Raw genomic sequence first — 18883 nt, forward strand, 5'->3', positions numbered from 1 at the left:
TTGTGCCTGCTGATCTTTGGCTGCACTGGCCGCATAGGCAAAATCACTTGCCGGCAGCACACTGTAGGTTAAGACTGTTCTGTTGGCTTTACTCCCGCCGTGCAGCTAGGTAGGACCCAACCTTTAAGGTAGCGCCCCCATAATAGCACTAGACAATTTCCACGTGATTATGTATCCACGTTAGGCAATTCGGCATTCCTTGCACGTAAATATATCTCAACGCACACGTGGTTGTCTGTAAAAAACCGGTGAATTACGTGAATTACGAGTCGCATGTATACGCCAGACAAGCAATTTGCCAGTTACGTTACGTTAGTGTGTCTGGAGGGGCCGCGTTATAGAAAAATGATCATTTTCCTTTCTTTACATATGTATGTACATTTGCAACCAAAAGACAATACCAAGCAAAAAAGAGAAGTTTCACTAAAACACAACCTTCACAAGACCATTAATTAGAAAGTTGCTAATCACATTTTACGTGATGGGTTTAAAATAGCAAAACAGTTCTAGTTAGATGGAAATATCGGTATGTCGATATGGTATCGAAGGAAATCATATTGGCTTAACATATCCACTCATAACTTCAAGTATTAATATAACGATCAAAGGATCAACGACGTTAAATATTTATCATAGAAATGAGAGTTTTGAAAATCCGATCAAACAATTAGTACTGACGGTGAGATTATACCTAAAGCTACAGAAAGTTATGATGACTGCACTGGAATGCGTCCATTCCATTTCATATCGTTAAGTTCAGTTACGTTATCTGAGTCAGTGGCTTCTTGTTATGAATTTCACACTGGCGTAGGAGCGATTTCTAAGTTGGATGGAGAAGTGAGTGGGCAATGGAGCGGGTGGGGGGGGCGGCGGTCAGTCAGCTAAACCTACTCATATTTTCCCCTGATTTTGTTTTTCGACAACCAAAAAAAACCCCAAATTCCACCATCCCCTTACTGACAATAGACATAAGATCAAATCGTTCTCGGTACATCGTAATGCCGTTTCAAATTGGTTTTTTACATTATCTACTGTTATTTCTGACATAAAATCAGTTGTGGTTTTTTTTTTTTTTTTTTTTTTTTTTTGGTGGGGTGGGGGTTGGGGAGGGTTCAAAGCATATGCTGCCTTCCCCTGCCTCTCAAAATTGGGAGGGGGCAGCCCCCACCCTGTAAACCTACGTCTATGTTTCAATCTGATTAAAATTATATCATTTAAATGGTACGAATAGGAAATATCATGTAATCAGATTTTGTTGTATTTATATCTGAAAAAATAAAGTGTCACTGATTTTTTGTAATTTAAGACGGTTACATAAATACATCCAAGACTTTAACCAAATTTTAACTTGAATATAAAAATAACTTTATTCTTAATTAAGATTATATGGCATATCGATGAAAAAACTATGTAATTCTTTATAAAACGAAACACAATAATATATTTATTCTATTACCTATTATTAGAAACTCGTAAAATATTTTATCAGGGCGGTGCTTTAACAAATGAATTAGACTTCTTTGCCGGAGCTTTACAATGCACTTGGTCTTGATGAGACTTTGTAATTCCCTACTCTATACAAGTACTTCAGACAAATCTTTCCACTGCTGTTCGCCACTTGGTCCAGAAGTTAGTTTTAAGCCTATACTAAAGGAATAATATTTATAGAAGCTGACTATTGTGTATATTTTACAAAACCAACACTATAATTATTTTTATTATATTATATCGATTATACAATTTCGACGAATTACATTTTAAAATTCCGCTTTTAGTACCTATAAAGCTTAGATTTTCATACATTTACCGTTTCATTTACTTATTTCCTTGAGTGTCAGAGTGCCGACATTTCTAATGATTTGTAACATTGTAAAAACACAACAAAATTTTTTAACCGTCTAGACAGCTGATCCCCGTACAGGTGTATTTTGTGTAAGATTGGATAAAAATAAAGTATACAAAAAAGCAACACGATCAAAACAAACGTCTAATAAACAACACTCATTAGCAATCCTTTCCCCGGTAGTGAAGTATGTCAGTAGCGATCTTTAAGTCATGAATATTTAATAAGGATACTACCAAAAAAAACAGTTTTATTGAAGTGTTCTATTTCCTATTTCATTCACATGCAGTAGAATGACTGCAATAGTCTCCGTTTACGTGTTATTAAGTTCACATTGTATCATTTTCTTTAACTTGCTCATCTATGTGGGTTAATTCATTATTTACGTTGACCTTTAGTATAATAGAATAGTCTAGGCTCCTGTCCGAAGCAGCCACCCGTAGGATCGCAGTCAAGTTGTGGTTTTCCATTTCAGAAGATACTACACTAAGTCTGAACGAAGTTTGAAATTTAGATCTTTGTGACACTTTACAAACAGTGATTTTCAGTTAGATAAGAACATTTTTGTTGTAAATCTTGGGTAAATTTACATTTGTATGTTTTCTTTCATAACAATTTGGAAATTGAATACTGAAGTGCTTGTTTTCGTGTGAAGTATGTAACTTCAATTGCATACCATTATAAATGTCAAAATAAATTAAAGAGCCTCTTAGTTAAATATGAATGAAAATACAATATATAAAACACATCATTGGCAATATTAGTTTCGTAATAACAGATTATCTATTGATGAAAACATGTCATCAAATCTTAAATGATTAGTTTTAATCTTTAATAATTTTTATTATATGTTTGAAAATATTTTTTGTCAACTATATTAAATTTGTTTGAATAGAGACAAAATTTTCTCTCTCCATTCATAAAACAGAGAAACCCTTATTGCCTGACCTAGAATGTATCAACGGTGCACATTTCAAAAGCCCAACACATGTGCAGTATTAATGATAAAATGAATTTAAAATGGAGACTCAATCAATTTTACTGTCAAAAGTATACATATCGATGGTTTTAATTCACATAAGATTTCGTATCTTGCTTTTCTGTAGTCGTGTATGTCAGTGATAGACAAACATCGTTAAGATTGAACAATCTCCACAATCGCGTGCAGTTTTTGCACGTGTCTGGTTTTCCTAGTAAAATTCTCTCTTACATTTCCACCACTCACTTCTGTTATGTAAAGCATGTTAACTGCATGTCATTTGGTACTTTGTATAACACAGAGAACGCATTTCCAACTATTTTAACTCCTGCAAACTTCCTAAAACCTTTTTTTTCCAAACAAGAACGCATTTCTCACTAAATTCCTTAAACTTCAGCGAAGCTGGGGCGTGTTTCCAACATTTGTACTCCCTCCAAACGTCCTTACACTTTCTCTCGACTATAACGCATTTTCAACTATTTTTTCTCCCTCCAAACCTCTGAACTAGGACGTTTGATCGACAGTACAATAAGAGGGGGAATAATCTTACCGTTTATTTGAGGATAGGATTACGGGCTTTATCCCTGAAAATGATACCCAGTTGGAAAATCACGCGTAAGCTCCCCCTTGGCTTTTAGGAGGACGCCTCTGGATATAAATTACAATCGTATAGCCGCAGTGACACGAATAGAGGAGTCATGATGTCTTCACTCACTTTTTGTCAGACTTAACTTCCCCTATTTTTTCAAGAATTTGATGCTTTACTTGATTATGTTCATCTGCTTACAAATTGGCTAACAAGTGGCCTTTGCCTGTTTTATGGTTGTACCATTGTCTCTTATCCGTATCAAGTACACATGTATGGAGAGGCTATTGGTAATGTCATAAACACAGTAGAGAGAGTCCTCAGACTTTCTTGGTCTAGTAAACGTTGAGAAATTAACTGAACTTGTCTGGGTTGGCATCAATGTTAACAAGGCTACACCAGAAAGACGTTGTACGTATATATAGATAGTCTGTTCAACGCTACACCAAATAGAAATAAGTTATATGTATTTTTACACGCATAGACTGGTATTTTCTGAGAATAATCACGATTATAAAAAGACGTATGAAATGAAGACTTACAAATTGGAAAGGATGAAAAACATATTCTTTTCTTTTGTTAAAAAATATTGTATTGAAAACTCAAATGTGGTAGCAAAACAATGCTAATTTAGTTTTACGTAAACTAGATCAACATAAATAAGAACGTTAAAACTACGTATTGTACTACCTCTAATATTGCAACGTTGTTAACAGTTTCGCAGTTTTTCGAAGAAGTCAAAATACAAGGGCTTCTTTCTGCTACGGCTTTCAATGTAAGACAGGTGAAAGAAAAAGAAATTTAAAACCAATTATATAACGAAAATGTTTGGTAATTTACTTATTGTATGTTGTTGTAATGAAATTCATTGAGATACATAAAACCATCGACATGAAAATAGGAGATAAAGGTTTGGTTATGTGATCATTGAAGGCTCTACTGAGGTGAAAAATGTTTTATGTATTAAACAGGAGTAGGTTGTCAAAAGATAGAATCGTATCCAGATATACCATGCAATATTGTTGTACACCTTAACATCTATGAAACACTTGAACTGTTTGGTAACAACTTTGCCGTTTTCAGGAAATAGATTATTTTACTAAAACACTCATGCTTTAACAACTATATTCACGAAGTAATGAGTTGAAGTTTCTGAACTATACGCATTCAAGAGTAAAGTTTACGTCAGTCTTTTCTGATATCAAAATGTTATGTCTCTTAAATGTTCTCCAACTCAATGCTTAAACATGTGTATGATTCATATAGATCCAAACTCCCAAAAGTCTTTGCTCATCTATAAAGCAGAATTTGTCTCCGGTAGCCCAATTAGAGCAAACTATGATTATTATACCATTCTCTATCGATGCCAGAAGGCAAAGCCTGCCACAAAATTTGGTGCTTATTTCACACGCATTTTGTTGCCAATAACAATAAATATAATACACCACGTGGCGTACGCCTGCAATTGTAATTTTCTTAATGTAAATAGAATCAAAGTTGCAACGTTTTTCCTTTAATTTCTGTTCAATACTAAATCATTTCCAGGCGTATGTTTGGCTTGGAAAGCTACATCTCAATAATTCGGAAATATTATTTATGGTGTCGTTATAATTTTACAGACTATGTTATGCGCTATGTTCTAGATGTTTTGGCAAATGTCGCGGCCTGTCGGGAAGTTATTGTCTCAATAGAATTGCGTATTTAGTATAAGACAAATGTTATTTATGGCGTGACATTGTTATAATGCCATTCTTTAGGAATTGATTGATACGTTCTAAATGTTCAGTCTCCGTCAAGGAGACTTAATGTATACCTCATTGGAGGTCCTGTGTTCATTTACAACCGCGTCCATTATTGTTACCCCGCGCCGTACAAGACCTCCCAACTATTTACGGGGCCACACTGTAATCGATTTTGGTGGTGCTAATCCAAAATTACTGGCCTGATGACTTATCTATGTGGTACTAAACTATTACTTTCCCATGTTTGTTTGTATATCATCCATACAATTTGCTGCTTTAAGGGGACTTCCAGTTTGCGGGACTTTCAGTTTGCGGGGACTTGTACTTAGCGAGGACTTTCACTTTGTGGGGACTTTACGTTCTTAGGACACGGTGTATGCATTGAATCGTGGTCCTTGTTTTTTGCAATCGTTGCGTTTACTTCTTGGAAAAGCAGATACAGTGACAATATGTGAAATGTAGTAAATATATTGAATGCACTGTGTACGATGCAGCTGTTTTGTAATACCTTGCAACGATTTACCTGGAAACACAATTAACAATACAAGCAAAATGAATTGTAAGATTTATGTCTTAAGTGATGGAGGGTAAATAATGTCTTACAGATATAAACAATGTCGAGTATTTATCTAGAATGCAATGTCAGCACTGTAAAATTGTTTCTTTTTTCTGTTCCATGTTTTTTGTCTATTCTATTCACGGATAAATCCCTCTGCATATAGATTTTATTCCAGAAATGTTAAAGAAAGAAACAGTTACGCAATTTTCTCTATGCATTAGTGTGGAACACACGCATTTACAAAGGATAGCATGTTGTCATACAATTGAAGTAATTGGCAAATTTACAACTAAGGATTACAGTAATTTTAGCGTAATGGGATGTTGATAGAAATATGCAGATAATACAGCTTCCTGTGGGTGTTTCCTTTGCAAAGGACTTTGACAATATAAGCTGTCACGTCGAGGTAGCTAACAATGCTGCACCTGGACCTTGATGTGCGCGGTTCGGACATTATCAGAGTTCAAATCTTAGACGACTAGGTTATCCACTGGTCAGAGTTTGCTAAAGGTTAACATTAGATATTCAATGAATATGAGTTTAATGAAATTTTAAGTATTATTTTTTACGTAGAAATCATGTGTTCATAGACAGAACAACCAGGTTTTAGACGGTTGTAATTTCCATTGTTACAAGTGACTTTATTATCAAAAATAGAAGCAAGATTTACTATTCAAAGACAGTTCTCTGGCTTTGTACGTATGTATCCGTTTCACACATTGAAAGACTTACATTACATTTGATTGCTGTTAAGATCACTTTTGATAATCTTGAATTGATACTGAGCATTGGTAAGCCGATGTAAAGCACGTTATTTACGAGAACTCGCGCGTGGTTATTGCAATAGTTCAAAGCAATCGAATGTCGTAAAATATTATTTGATGTCGTAAAAATGAATATTATGAGTTGTGAGTACTTATGGTCAAGTGGAACAAGTGAGTACATGATGTATATATACAGTTATCACAGCAGAAATCCAGACCTATCCCTCGCCGTAACAATCTCAAGCATAGAAAGACGTCTAATGCTGCATAATAACTCCTTACTGTTCTTAGTAATCTACTTTGTACTTGTTTTATATGCTTTGAACCAAATTTTAGCAGGTTATCTCATTTAGGTTAATATGAATTACAGAAACGTGAAATCCGCAGCTAAAAGTGGTATATCTTTCCAGCCCATATGATAAATGTAATATAAACCAACGGAAATCTAATAATTTGTATGATTTATTGCCCTGCTTGGTTTATTGTTTTGATACTAACAAAGAAACTTATTTTACAATTTTGTCTAGCAAATGAAAATATACGAATTTAATGTTAAAAGCTGTAACCAAGTTGAAATAGGCACTGATGTTAACGTGATTCTTTTCCTGTAGAAACAAAGTATTGTAGTATGTCTCACTGGTAAAGAGAGAGAGAGAGAGAGAGAGAGAGAGAGAGAGAGAGCAAGCAAAAAGTAATGAAAGTTCAGTGTTCAGTTTCTGGCTTTACACCCTGGTCATCAACTTTGTCTACCTATGGTCGACCTTGTCACTTGTGGTTTTATCTGAGTAATGGAGACAATAACCACAAACCAATGTTTGTTTTCAATTCTGTATATTTCCAGGAAAAAATATGCATTTTAAAGACAGGATGTCATTTGTCATTTTAAATTTATCGTTCTATTATTCTTTATTATCGTTTCAATTTTAATCTTTTTCATACGTTAATTTTCTGTGTTGTCATAATCATTAGTAATGCCGTGTGCTTTTTGTTATTTTAACTTATAATGAGGCTTTATAAACTATTTTGCTGCATCATTGTTTATAACGTTATTGTCATTGCCGATATATCTTATGAAATATAGACTATATTTCTGACATTGGTATGCTATTAATTAATCTTGTCGGTATTTTTTATCTATAAGCAAAACAATGGCAGGTCAATACAGTTAATTAGTTCATTTTGTCACACGCATGCTGTGCAGTTGTTACATACATAACGATTAAAGCTTTTCTTTCTCTCTCATTAAATCAGATAATAGCTGGCAACAGTCACATAAACATTTCTTGAAATGATAGAAATATCAAGGATATTATAAGAATTACATTATTGTAAATTTAAAAATGTTAAGAATATACCTAGGTCAATACAACTTATTGTAAACAAGTGGTAGTTTTTGAACGTATTGTACACAAGTGGTAGTTTCTGAACGTATTGTACACAAGTGGTAGTTTCTGGACTTATTGTAATCAAGCGGTAGTTTCTGGACTTATTGTAACAAGACTAGTGGTAGTTTTTGAACGTATTGTACACAAGTGGTAGTTTCTGAACGTATTGTAATCAAGTGATAGTTTCTGGACTTACTGTAACAAGTGGTAGTTTCTGGACTTATTGTAATCAAGTGGTAGTTTCTAATCGTATTGTAAACAAGTATAGTACTTTCTGAACGTATTGCAAACAAGTGGTAGTTTCTGGACTTATTGTAACAAGTGGTAGTTTCTAATCGTATTGTAAACAAGTGGTAGTTTCTCAACGTATTGTAACAAGTAGTAGTTTCTGAACGTATTGTAAACAAGTGGTAGTTCCTCAACGTATTGTAGTTAAGTGGTAGTTTCTCTACGTATTGTAAACAAGTGGTAGTTCCTCAACGTATTGTAAACAAGTGGTAGTTCCTCAACGTATTGTAAACAAGTGGTAGTTTCTCTACGTATTGTAAACAAGTGGTAGTTTCTAGACGTATTGTACACAAGTGATAGTTTCTGGAATTATTGTAATCAAGTGGTAGTTTCTAATCGTATTGTAAACAAGTGGTAGTTTCTAATCGTATTGTAAACAAGTGGTAGTTTCTGAACGTATTGTAAACAAGTGGTAGTTTCTCAACGTATTGTAACAAGTAGTAGTTTCTGAACGTATTGTAAACAAGTGGTAGTTTCTGAACGTATTGTAAACAAGTGGTAGTTTCTGAACGTATTGTAAACAAGTGGTAGTTTCTCAACGTATTGTAACAAGTAGTAGTGTTTCTCGACGTATTGTAACAAGTAGTAGTTTCTCAACGTTTTGTAAACAAGTGATAGTTCCTGAACGTATTGTAAACAAGTGGTAGTCCCTCAACGTATTGTAAACAAGTGGTAGTTTCTCTACGTATGGTACACAAGTACTAGTTTCTGAACGTATTGTAAACAAGTGGTAGTTTCTCAACGTATTGTAAACAAGTGGTAGTTCCTGAACGTATTGTAAACAAGTGGTAGTGGTATCTCATTGTTCTGATATCAAAGTTAGGACGCTCGCTTTATTGTACAAATATGATAAGTTTACGATAGTAGACACGTGGAAAATGTTATGGGAATTCTACAATTAATCAGTATCTGTGCATGGTAATAATAAAATCGCATAATGTTCTTGTATCAATGGTATTTGAAGGCAGACTCGTGAAATAATTATCCTGAAGATAAGAACGTCTGAGACTGCTGTTGTTTATCCGATACTTACCGACGTAATTCAGAAAATTAGGAGGTCTTGTTGCAAATCGAGACATGCATTGTTTCTGTAATGAAAATGTGCTCAAGAAAAGTTTTTTTTTTTTGTCTCGGGCGTGTATTAGAATTTCAAGGTCTTGAACAAATTTCATGATTTATGAAGAAAATGAGAGAAAAGTAGAAATACTAAGGTTGTTCATTTATGCATGGTAAAAGCTGTATTTTAATGATTCGGGAATTTTACCTCGATTAAGTTACGATCAAGGCAGCGGGTGAGGGCATTTATGTCTTTAATCTCTTAAACAATTTTTATTTAATATTACTATTGCGATCCAAACTGTCTTCAATAGAACATGTATTTGAGGGATAAAGGTTAAAACTGATTGGCTTGATTAAAAATATGCAAAGGGTACTCTTCAGTTTGAAATTGCCACTTATAGTCAACAGAATGCAGAATATGACTACAAATTTTAATATAAATAATGATGTTTTATTGAAGAATTAGTCTGTTCACCCTATTACTAGTATACAAAATACAATGTCATGTACATAATAAGTATGATTATTTGAGTTAATCATTCGCATCAGATCTACTTTGAAATGAAAAGCCTTTAAATACCTGTGTCATAAATGTGAACTAAACTGGCTGAAAAAAATGTTGTAAATCCACAAAGCGACAAAATCCTTGATTAAGATGACAGCATCGGTTTTTACGGGGTAAGATAACATCTTCAAATGGATGTAAAAGACCTCAGTGATTATGTTAAAAACTACTTTCTATCCTAACAGATCGGTTAAAACTCTCAGGTGTGAAATGAAAAGATTTGTTAAGATACTGTATACTATTAGGATATTATGTCATTATTTTTTTTTTTTTTTTTGCTTCTTTGAGTTTTTTTTTGGCAAACACTACTAATTCACAATATAAAATTAAATCTCACGGCTTTTTTATATTTTTCTATACGAACCATCCTGTCAATTTTAAGATAACTTTACGACTTAACAACATGGTATGAAAGATTGGATGATAGATGTGCACGTGTTACATGAGCACGCGCGACCCCGGAACGCCCGCAAAGACAATTTGATGCACTAAATGAGGTAAAAACTAACAATCCAACCTCTTTTTTGAGTTAATGGAGGTATTAAAACCCTTCAAAAACATAGGCAAATACAAAAGATTGACATCTTACAAGGCCAAGCTGTTTCCGCGTTTATTTAGGGTTAATAACATGTTAAGCGTTAAGAACGACTAAAATAGCATACTGTTAAACAATGTTTCAGTTGATTGCATTAATTCAGCTAAAACATTATTGGGTAGTTTACTGCTTTTCGGGGCAATAGACAGACCTTTACATCATAACTAGTTCCTCTTTGTCGTATAGGTAAGCCATTTACAATTTTGTGATTCGGAGCAGAAGTTGAAGAGCCTAAAAGTATTAGAAAGTGCACAAGAATACACATTCAAATGTTTCGACCGTTTACCTTAAAATAGGTCACACAAAATACCTTTAGAACACGTTTGTTAATGAATCGTTTATTATAATTGTGAGTTTATGAAGTTAACAAATGACTAAGGGTGTTCAGTATTCGACAATATGTTGCCCAGAGACAGCTAGGAGGGAAACCTTTAATTTATGACCAGTCTTACACATCAACACCTTCATGACAGTCCTTAGCCTTTGTTCATTTCAAAACAACTTTATAAAAAATGGAAAATGCATTCTAATTAATAAGCGGGTACGAAAAATGAATGTATTACAGAAAATACCTTTAAGGGCATATTTTCCGTACAATACACACTGATATTATATACAAAGCTGACCTATATTGTAGTTAATTTATTGTCTTTGCTAGTTCAGAACTAGTCAGTTTTTGAGTCGGGTAAAGGCTGAAAGCCTTTTGACGAGTCCTTGCTATCCAACGATTCTCTAAACGGACCGAATAGCATGTGAAGGGATGTAGTTCCATTAGATTTCTCAAATTTCAAACAGTTCACTGCATGAATAAGTTAAGTTGTGTCAATTCCCTTTGCTATGACCAATATACGATGTAATCTGTCATATTTATGACTTGTAATTGTGCAATTCTCGAATGTAACTCATTAAGCATAAATGTGCATTTCAAGAATTGCGCAGGCTTACAAAGCTTGGGTAACATCCAGCGAAAGACAAAAAATAGTTCCAGCAGGGCTCCAGATAAGATGCGTATTAGCGTAAATTACGTATAGAAATAATGCAAATACGCATGTCTGATAATTTCTAAGCGTATAAAAACGTATATAAAATTACAGAAACGCACACAATGCTTTTTAAAAACAAAATCTGAATCGTCTGGATGCGTTAGGTAACATAGCCGATCAGCCTTAATTCTCCCACATTGAACGTAAACACGCATCGAATGATTTCTATAAACTTTGCGTGGGTTGAATTTTGCAGTCAGTAAACGGATAAATTATCGGAAGAAGAAGCTCTTACTGGTTTGTTTAGTTACTACTGATATTAAAAATGATTTTAATTCTTATTTTTCGAGAAATAAACAAATCGGCGAAACATTAAATTGTATTTTCTTGTAGTTTTTGAAATCGAAAGTAGATCGTCTATGTTTGGCGAAACGAAACAACTTTTTTATGAAAAGATTTAAATAAGAGGTAATTTTAACCGTAAACTTCAATGTCAGATACTGCCAATTGCTGCTAAATGTCTTCATATCATCACAATTTGTAAAATATATTGTTCAAACTGGAGAAAAGTGTAATCGTATCCGGATATAATATTTTGGGTAAATATCGAGCTGTGTTATGAAATTTTAAGAAAAACACTAAAAACAAACTGAAACTGGTAGACTATACTGTCAGTACATCAATCATTAGCCGACTCAGGCCATTCAGGCCTTTGATTTGTTTTTGTTGGCCTTTTTATTTTAAATCCCGCCAACACAGGCGACTTGTGTAGAACAAACCGACCAACCGTTAGTCAGCATGCCAGAGCAAAAACGTTCGGGAAAGAGTTTCTAAAAAAGTTTATTAGCTTACTTCTCGATCCCTTGCTTTTGTAATATATATTGTATAATCACATGCTATTTGATGAATAAAATATTGTTTAAACCAACGTTAGGGCCATCTAGCCCCCCCCCCACCCCCTTCCTTCCTACACACACATATACTCCCAACACACGCAAACTGGAAAGGGCGGGGTCGCGAAACACGGTTTGTACGAGTGATATTGATAGCGAACCTGGTTAAAACGAGCGGGAAAACAATGGCCCTAACAGAACACCATTAACTTGGTACGTTATTGCAAGTAAAACAGAAGTTCGTTCAATTCGAAAAGAAATAGTTTTACCTTATATATTGTTTTCAGCGGAGTGTATCTTTCCTTCAATATTTTTTAAATATTTTTTTCTATTTCCGTCTACCTGAAAATATGAAGTCAGTGGTGTAAGATTCAGAAATATTGATAGAAATTCTGTCTTACTAAGTGTAAGTTGGCACATCGGCGTGTTTTTGTCAGAAGTACTCATTTCATTGCTTTTCAAGATTACGCCAGAACCTGTGTAATGTTATTTGCTCGATCTGTACTGCGTCTATTGTTGTAATTGATGCCAATTTGTAATTTTGGTCAATGGAATCTTTGGATCCAAACCAAGTACTTAGATATCGTAGGTCTGTGAATATGTAATTTTTTTAGATCATTATTTCATGTTTATACACGGTGCTATATGTTTATAGAAACTCATCGCCATGCAGTTTGTAAGTTTGGTATTTCATTGATAATTCAGTCAAAGTCAGCTCAAGTTAAAAAAAAAATCGTTGAAGGTTTCCGTAAGACTCAAAGAACACGAGATATAGCTTGTCAGTGGGGTCCCAGCTATTCCACTGACCAATTGTATCCACATTATTCATCGCAGAATTATAGAAATTGTCCAGTTATTTTTTTTCTCCAATTCCATTCGTGTTTGAACAGCTTGTTTTGACAGATACTTCAAATAATAGAATAAATTCACTTATTTCATTTTTATTTCTCGTATACATTGTATACTATATAATAAATCTTGGCAAGTAGATCTCAAGTTAAGCTCCTTTACTGCTGTACGCTTGTGTACTACAAAATCATAAATCGCACAGAATCCTTCTTTAATTGTTTTCAAAGCCTCTTATTTAACCAAAAGATATGCAAAGATATATTCCAAGTTCCAAATTATGTCGGAATAAGACAGATCCTTAACTTATAGACTTGATATTTGGGTATAAACAAAACTCTACCACTGTTTTTATTTGCATTTTTAAAATTCTAAATCATGCCTTTTCTACTTATTGCCACTTATTTATCAAGTATCAGACTGATATTTTGCTATAAATTTATAGCTAAAGATTATGAAATCATGCCACGTGAAGGTCTGTCTTACATAAAAGTATTATACATTTACATTTCTTGGGTCTTTATCAGATATATACCAATAAAAAAACAAGCATAAATCACCTCTGATACAGTTCTACCACCAGTGGCTTTAAGATGGTATCATATCGATGGATGCTTCCGAATTTCATCGCCGACTGACACGTTCGTCTCGTGTTAACAAGCATTCATAGATCTGAGGGAGATAACTGAAAAATTATAGTTTTGAACTACATCATGCACCAATTTGAACAGTCACTTAATCTCCAAAATTACCCTGAAAATACTAATATTGGATAAAAATTGAAATAAAGTGAAATAAAAGTGAGCTGATAAATTCAAGTTATGTTTTGTAATCACTCATTATCATTTATCTATAGGTCTACATGATATAAGAGAAATCGTATTTTGTCAGTTTTGTAGTTTTTCTATCAAAATAAAAAAAAGTATTGCAATTAAAATCCGGATTGCAGCTTAGGTACATATTGCTGTTTTCTTCACACCGTGAGATTAGAACAGGGGTTATTAGATTTGTATCAATCATGATTTGAATGTAAATTTGAATGTTATTTATAACAAATAAAATATATTGAATGGCTGATGCCCGTAATTTGACCAAATATGTTACGACGTCTCTCAGAACCCTAGTCTGGAATCAGTTTTAAATAAGTCTGTATCAGAACACTTAAATATACACTAAAACTAATCAAATTACTGCAAAAGTAGTAGATACTGAAGAACATACTGTTAGACTACATTATGTTTACATAATACAAAGTTATGTGAAGTATATCGCTACGGCACGATAGCATTTTAGTTTTGTGTTCTGGTGTTTTAGTGCGTGCTCAGGCAGAAAATAATTTAATTAAGATTACCGCCACATGGCCGATTAGTTGGGTATACAGTACTCTTGTCGTGCTTTGTATTCATTAAATGATACATGAAATCGGGTTATGAGCCACAAGTGGGACCTTTATAAAACACAAGTTCTCAATACGAGGTATTACAGTGAAGTGGAAAACGAGCGGTTATTCTGTCGCTTCGTTGATTTTTTGACAGCGTTTGACAACGTTTAATAAATAAACATATCATTGTTTAAAATCAATTTAAGTTCTCATTAGCTCTGATTGTGACATGTTATTGGTTGTATATTACAGTATGATAGGGTTCCTTTTTCACATTTGGCGATAGAATTCCTGTTATCTTTACTGTCCGATCTCTGATATGCGAAGTTTTGCAGTCAATAAATACGTCTTTAATTCATTCTTTGCATATTTTATGATATCTTACCATTTTGACATTTTTGTTGGAGTGAAGGGGGATAGAAAACTTCGACAATAAAATACAAAAAGAAAATACAAAAACATAATTCGTGCTTGGATCTCACATGATAAGCATAGATGAATATATTTTCGTGTCAATTAAATGTGTTCCCCTGTTTTGTTATGTTGCTCTGTTTAGATATATTGTTGATTGAACTTAATGAAAACAAGTTTATGTTCGATGAAGATTAGAAACTAAATTGCAGTATCATTTATACAATCCGTTATGTCTTTAATAAACTCATTTATCTCCTTCGGGCGCAGTTTCGGCATGAAATAAGTCTCAGTAGAGATAGTGTGCCAACACAGTTCATAAAATTTTTGTTTCGCCTTCAATTAGTACTTGTTTCGCCTTCATCTAGTACTTGTTTCGGACAAATCAATTTTCGGATACCTACCGACTTAATGTTTTGATATACGAGTATTATTCATCTGACTACTAATAATTTATACCTCTTTGCCTTTGTGTTATCTGGGTGAACAACCTTCGGGTGGATTAGTAAAGGCATCTTAGTCTTCGATAACGTTTCAAGTATGGCATAACATTTACTTAAAGTTAATTCTTCAACTTACTTGTATGAACTCAATTTACATATATTATACATTTTGTATATGATACGTGTGTGATTGTTTTTGTACTGAACAATGTTTTGATTTATAGTTGGCAACAACACGTCATCGCTTACAGATGATATAGTTGTGGTTAGGTTTATGTGAATTGGTGTCAACTTTTGTCTTCATATTGAATAACATATCAATTACATATATTTTATTTATAGGCGAAAACTATAAAAATGTGCATTGGCACAGTAAATGCAATTTATAATACGAACAATTTCACGACTGGTGAAAAATGTCGTTCTGTTTGATATAAATGTTTGTTTTGTAAGGTTAGTTAAGGCTAATTCATTGCTTATAATCTGTCTCCTGGATCCAGATTTTATGAAGCTTGGTCATGACCCAAGTGGGTTTCTGATTCATGACCCCTGGAAAAAACGACCCGCCCCTTATTTGAAATGAAAAACCTCCCAGTCACTTATATTGCAGTGTGTATCCGTTACATTGTCCTTTTTTGGTTTCGTATATAGTATGAAACCCAACTAAAAAAACAGTATTTCTTCTACGATTTTCGTCTCCAGCTCACAATGGGTGATTTATGACTGATTGTCGAGCAGCTACTTATCACTCCCGCCTAGAGAATGTTAAATTGCTCACTTGTATTGTCCTGTAATGTCCACTACTGTCCACTACAGGTGGTCACAGGGTCACCGACGTGGGTTGAACATAAACAGTCAATTAGCGTCAGCAACTACACCGGTCGTTGTATTGACAACAGAACGATAATTTCATGTCATTTTATATCCTCCATTTGTTCAGTACAACACAATACACTCCAGCCCGTAATGATCTCACACACAGAGTTTGCAAGAGATTTTTTCTCATGGTACAGACTCATCCTTCTACATATTTTGATATAATAATAGTCTTATGAAAACGCACACCCTAAAAATCGCCAGGACTTATTGTATCAACAGTTGAATAATTATGCAAACAAGTGATTGGTTCTGACAAACCGGAGTATCTATCACTATGATAGATATCACTTCAGTATGATCATGCAATCATATCAAATATTCGATGTGACATAATAATGCAACATTTGTACCTCAAGTGTGAATACGCAAACGCATACTGGAATACCATAAAATCATAGTATTTCTTTAATTTCATTTTCCCGTATTTTTTTTCTACATCACACATTCATTAAAAGATAAACACACGTTACTGAGAGATGCTATTCACAGCGGTGAGATTCAATTAAGATTTTAATATGATATCTACAAAATTCACTAATCTTCGTATAATATTCGTTAAAACTACATTAAAACTAATTTCTCCGCTTGAAATTTGCTACGGGTTATTGACACTTGGTATAATATATACTGTATTTCTATATTTCAGAGATTTGAGTTTCAACAAAATAAAAAGAATAGGAAGACGAACATTAAAAGGCTCGAAAGTTTTAAAGAATTTGTAAGTATTTTTTTCTTAACAGTTCAGTTAATATATAAGATGCAAGTGTATTATATTGGTAGTGTGAATTTGTACAAAAATAGGTATGGTAAGGTCTTGAAATATTGTGTATGTGACTCGCCACGCTAAAAGGATCCTTTCGTGGACGCTCGAATGGGTGTCCGAAATCTTGGGGATTAAAAACAAATTACTTTTGTTTTGGAAATTATATAATATAATTGGTCTTTGGTGAATATATTGTACTAATTAACCCATGACTTCAAGACATGATCAAATGTTGCTTGCCAAAGAAAATCGTTCTTAAAGACGTTTCTTGTAGCGTGACGTCTCACATATGTTAAAACTGAGTGACACGCTTTGTATACATCGAGCCCCATGATTCAAAAATGCCATATTGTACAAGTATACATGAATGTACATATATATTACAATTATAATTTGTATAATATTTAGTCCACAGCGCATAAACGTCAGGGTGACATATTTCAAAATGGCTTGACACCGTGTCATCTATACTAAATGGACTATTAATAGTTTTCTATGTCCATTTGGACCCCCTTGTAAAAGTATATGATGTAACAAATAATGTAATGATGATAAGGACAGCTTTTTTTGTTACAAATTATGACATGATCGTTTATATTGAAGTGACTCGTGCCGCTAATTTTTGTTACTTATTTTTCTGTCAAAATGTTTCTTAAGTTGAATGTTTCTTTAATGCTGCAACGTAATTGCTAAGGACCTTTTCAATAGCATAGGATATGTAGACTTTGGGAGACGTTAACATGCAGTGCAAGTTGAATCTTTGTGTAATGTAATTTTAAATGCACGACGAGCACAAAAAAGCCCATAAAAACGTATATGTGGTTAAATAATTCATGAAACCTGTAATCTTATGAAATGCATAAGAAGTTCAGGAAATGACGATACAGAGGAGCCCCAAAATTCAATTTGATTTCTTCTAAATTCATTATCTTCATTAACCTCTCGTTTTTCCACAAATACGTTGTTACTTATACCACTTTTAAACAAAGGTACAACTTGGAGACCGTAAAATTGGAAAATTTCCTCAAAGGACTTTAATTACATAATGTGATTAAATGTATTCTGTTTAAATAATTAAGACTCCTCTTCAATAAACGGAACCCGTTGATTAACTTCTTTCTTGGCAGTAAAAATACATTCAACTGATTCTCGATGTACTACAGACGCTGTAAAATGCGTTTTATTTACAAATTAATTTCTATAGCGGTATATGACATGTAACTTTGAAGTAAAGGTGCACATTTTATCACAGAATGTAAGAAATACGTAAACTCCTAAAACTGGGAAAAACTATTACGTTTTACGAGCATACTTGATTGCTCGTTTCTTTTGACCCTGCAGATACACCGTAAATACAGCATTATTTTATAAGGGGTACCTGTACTTCAAAAGGATCTTTGGAATTACAGTGTGGAAAGTGTTGCTGATAAGCAAAAGATAAGCCGTATGTGCAGGATCAGAAGTTAGACGTTTAAATTAAGTACTTAGGATGTACCAAAAGTAAGGTTAACTCCGAAATGTGTTTACGACGGAAATGAGATGGCCTTTTCTAAAGATGCAGTATAAGAAATAATTTAAAGTCAATGAAATAGGATAAACGGTTTTTGAAATTGTTGGAATAGTGTCAAATTTATAATGATGCAGCTCCTACTTTGTTGTTGATGACGCTTATATCTGTTTGGTAAAAGAGATCCTATCTAATGGAACAAGTACGAGTCAAAGATCTTGGTTCTGGGTCGTTTTAATTTTAACTGTTGCAGGCGTGTTTGTACCTGAACTGCACTGGTCTTGGCGTAAATAAATATTCAGATCGAATAAACAGTCATTATTCCGTCATTTAGGAACATACTTAAATATTCCGCAATTGAGATCCACTTAGATGTAGGTGTCCCTTCGATTATTTTTACAAATAACTCCTT

At 33.7% G+C, this 18883-nt stretch overlaps 1 protein-coding gene across 3 annotated transcripts in view; it reads left to right on the top strand.

Moving 5' to 3' along the window:
- Nucleotides 1-18883, top strand: part of LOC123546209 (protein slit-like) — a 94267-nt gene that overhangs the window by 40009 nt on the left and 35375 nt on the right. For all 3 annotated transcript variants that reach the window (XM_053551457.1, XM_053551459.1, XM_053551458.1), the window contains exon 5: nt 16848-16919. In XM_053551457.1, coding sequence (XP_053407432.1) covers nt 16848-16919 — 72 coding nt within the window. The remainder of the gene's footprint in view (nt 1-16847; nt 16920-18883) is intronic.

Source organism: Mercenaria mercenaria, chromosome 9 (genome assembly GCF_021730395.1).
Source record: "Mercenaria mercenaria strain notata chromosome 9, MADL_Memer_1, whole genome shotgun sequence".
NCBI lineage: Eukaryota > Metazoa > Mollusca > Bivalvia > Venerida > Veneridae > Mercenaria > Mercenaria mercenaria.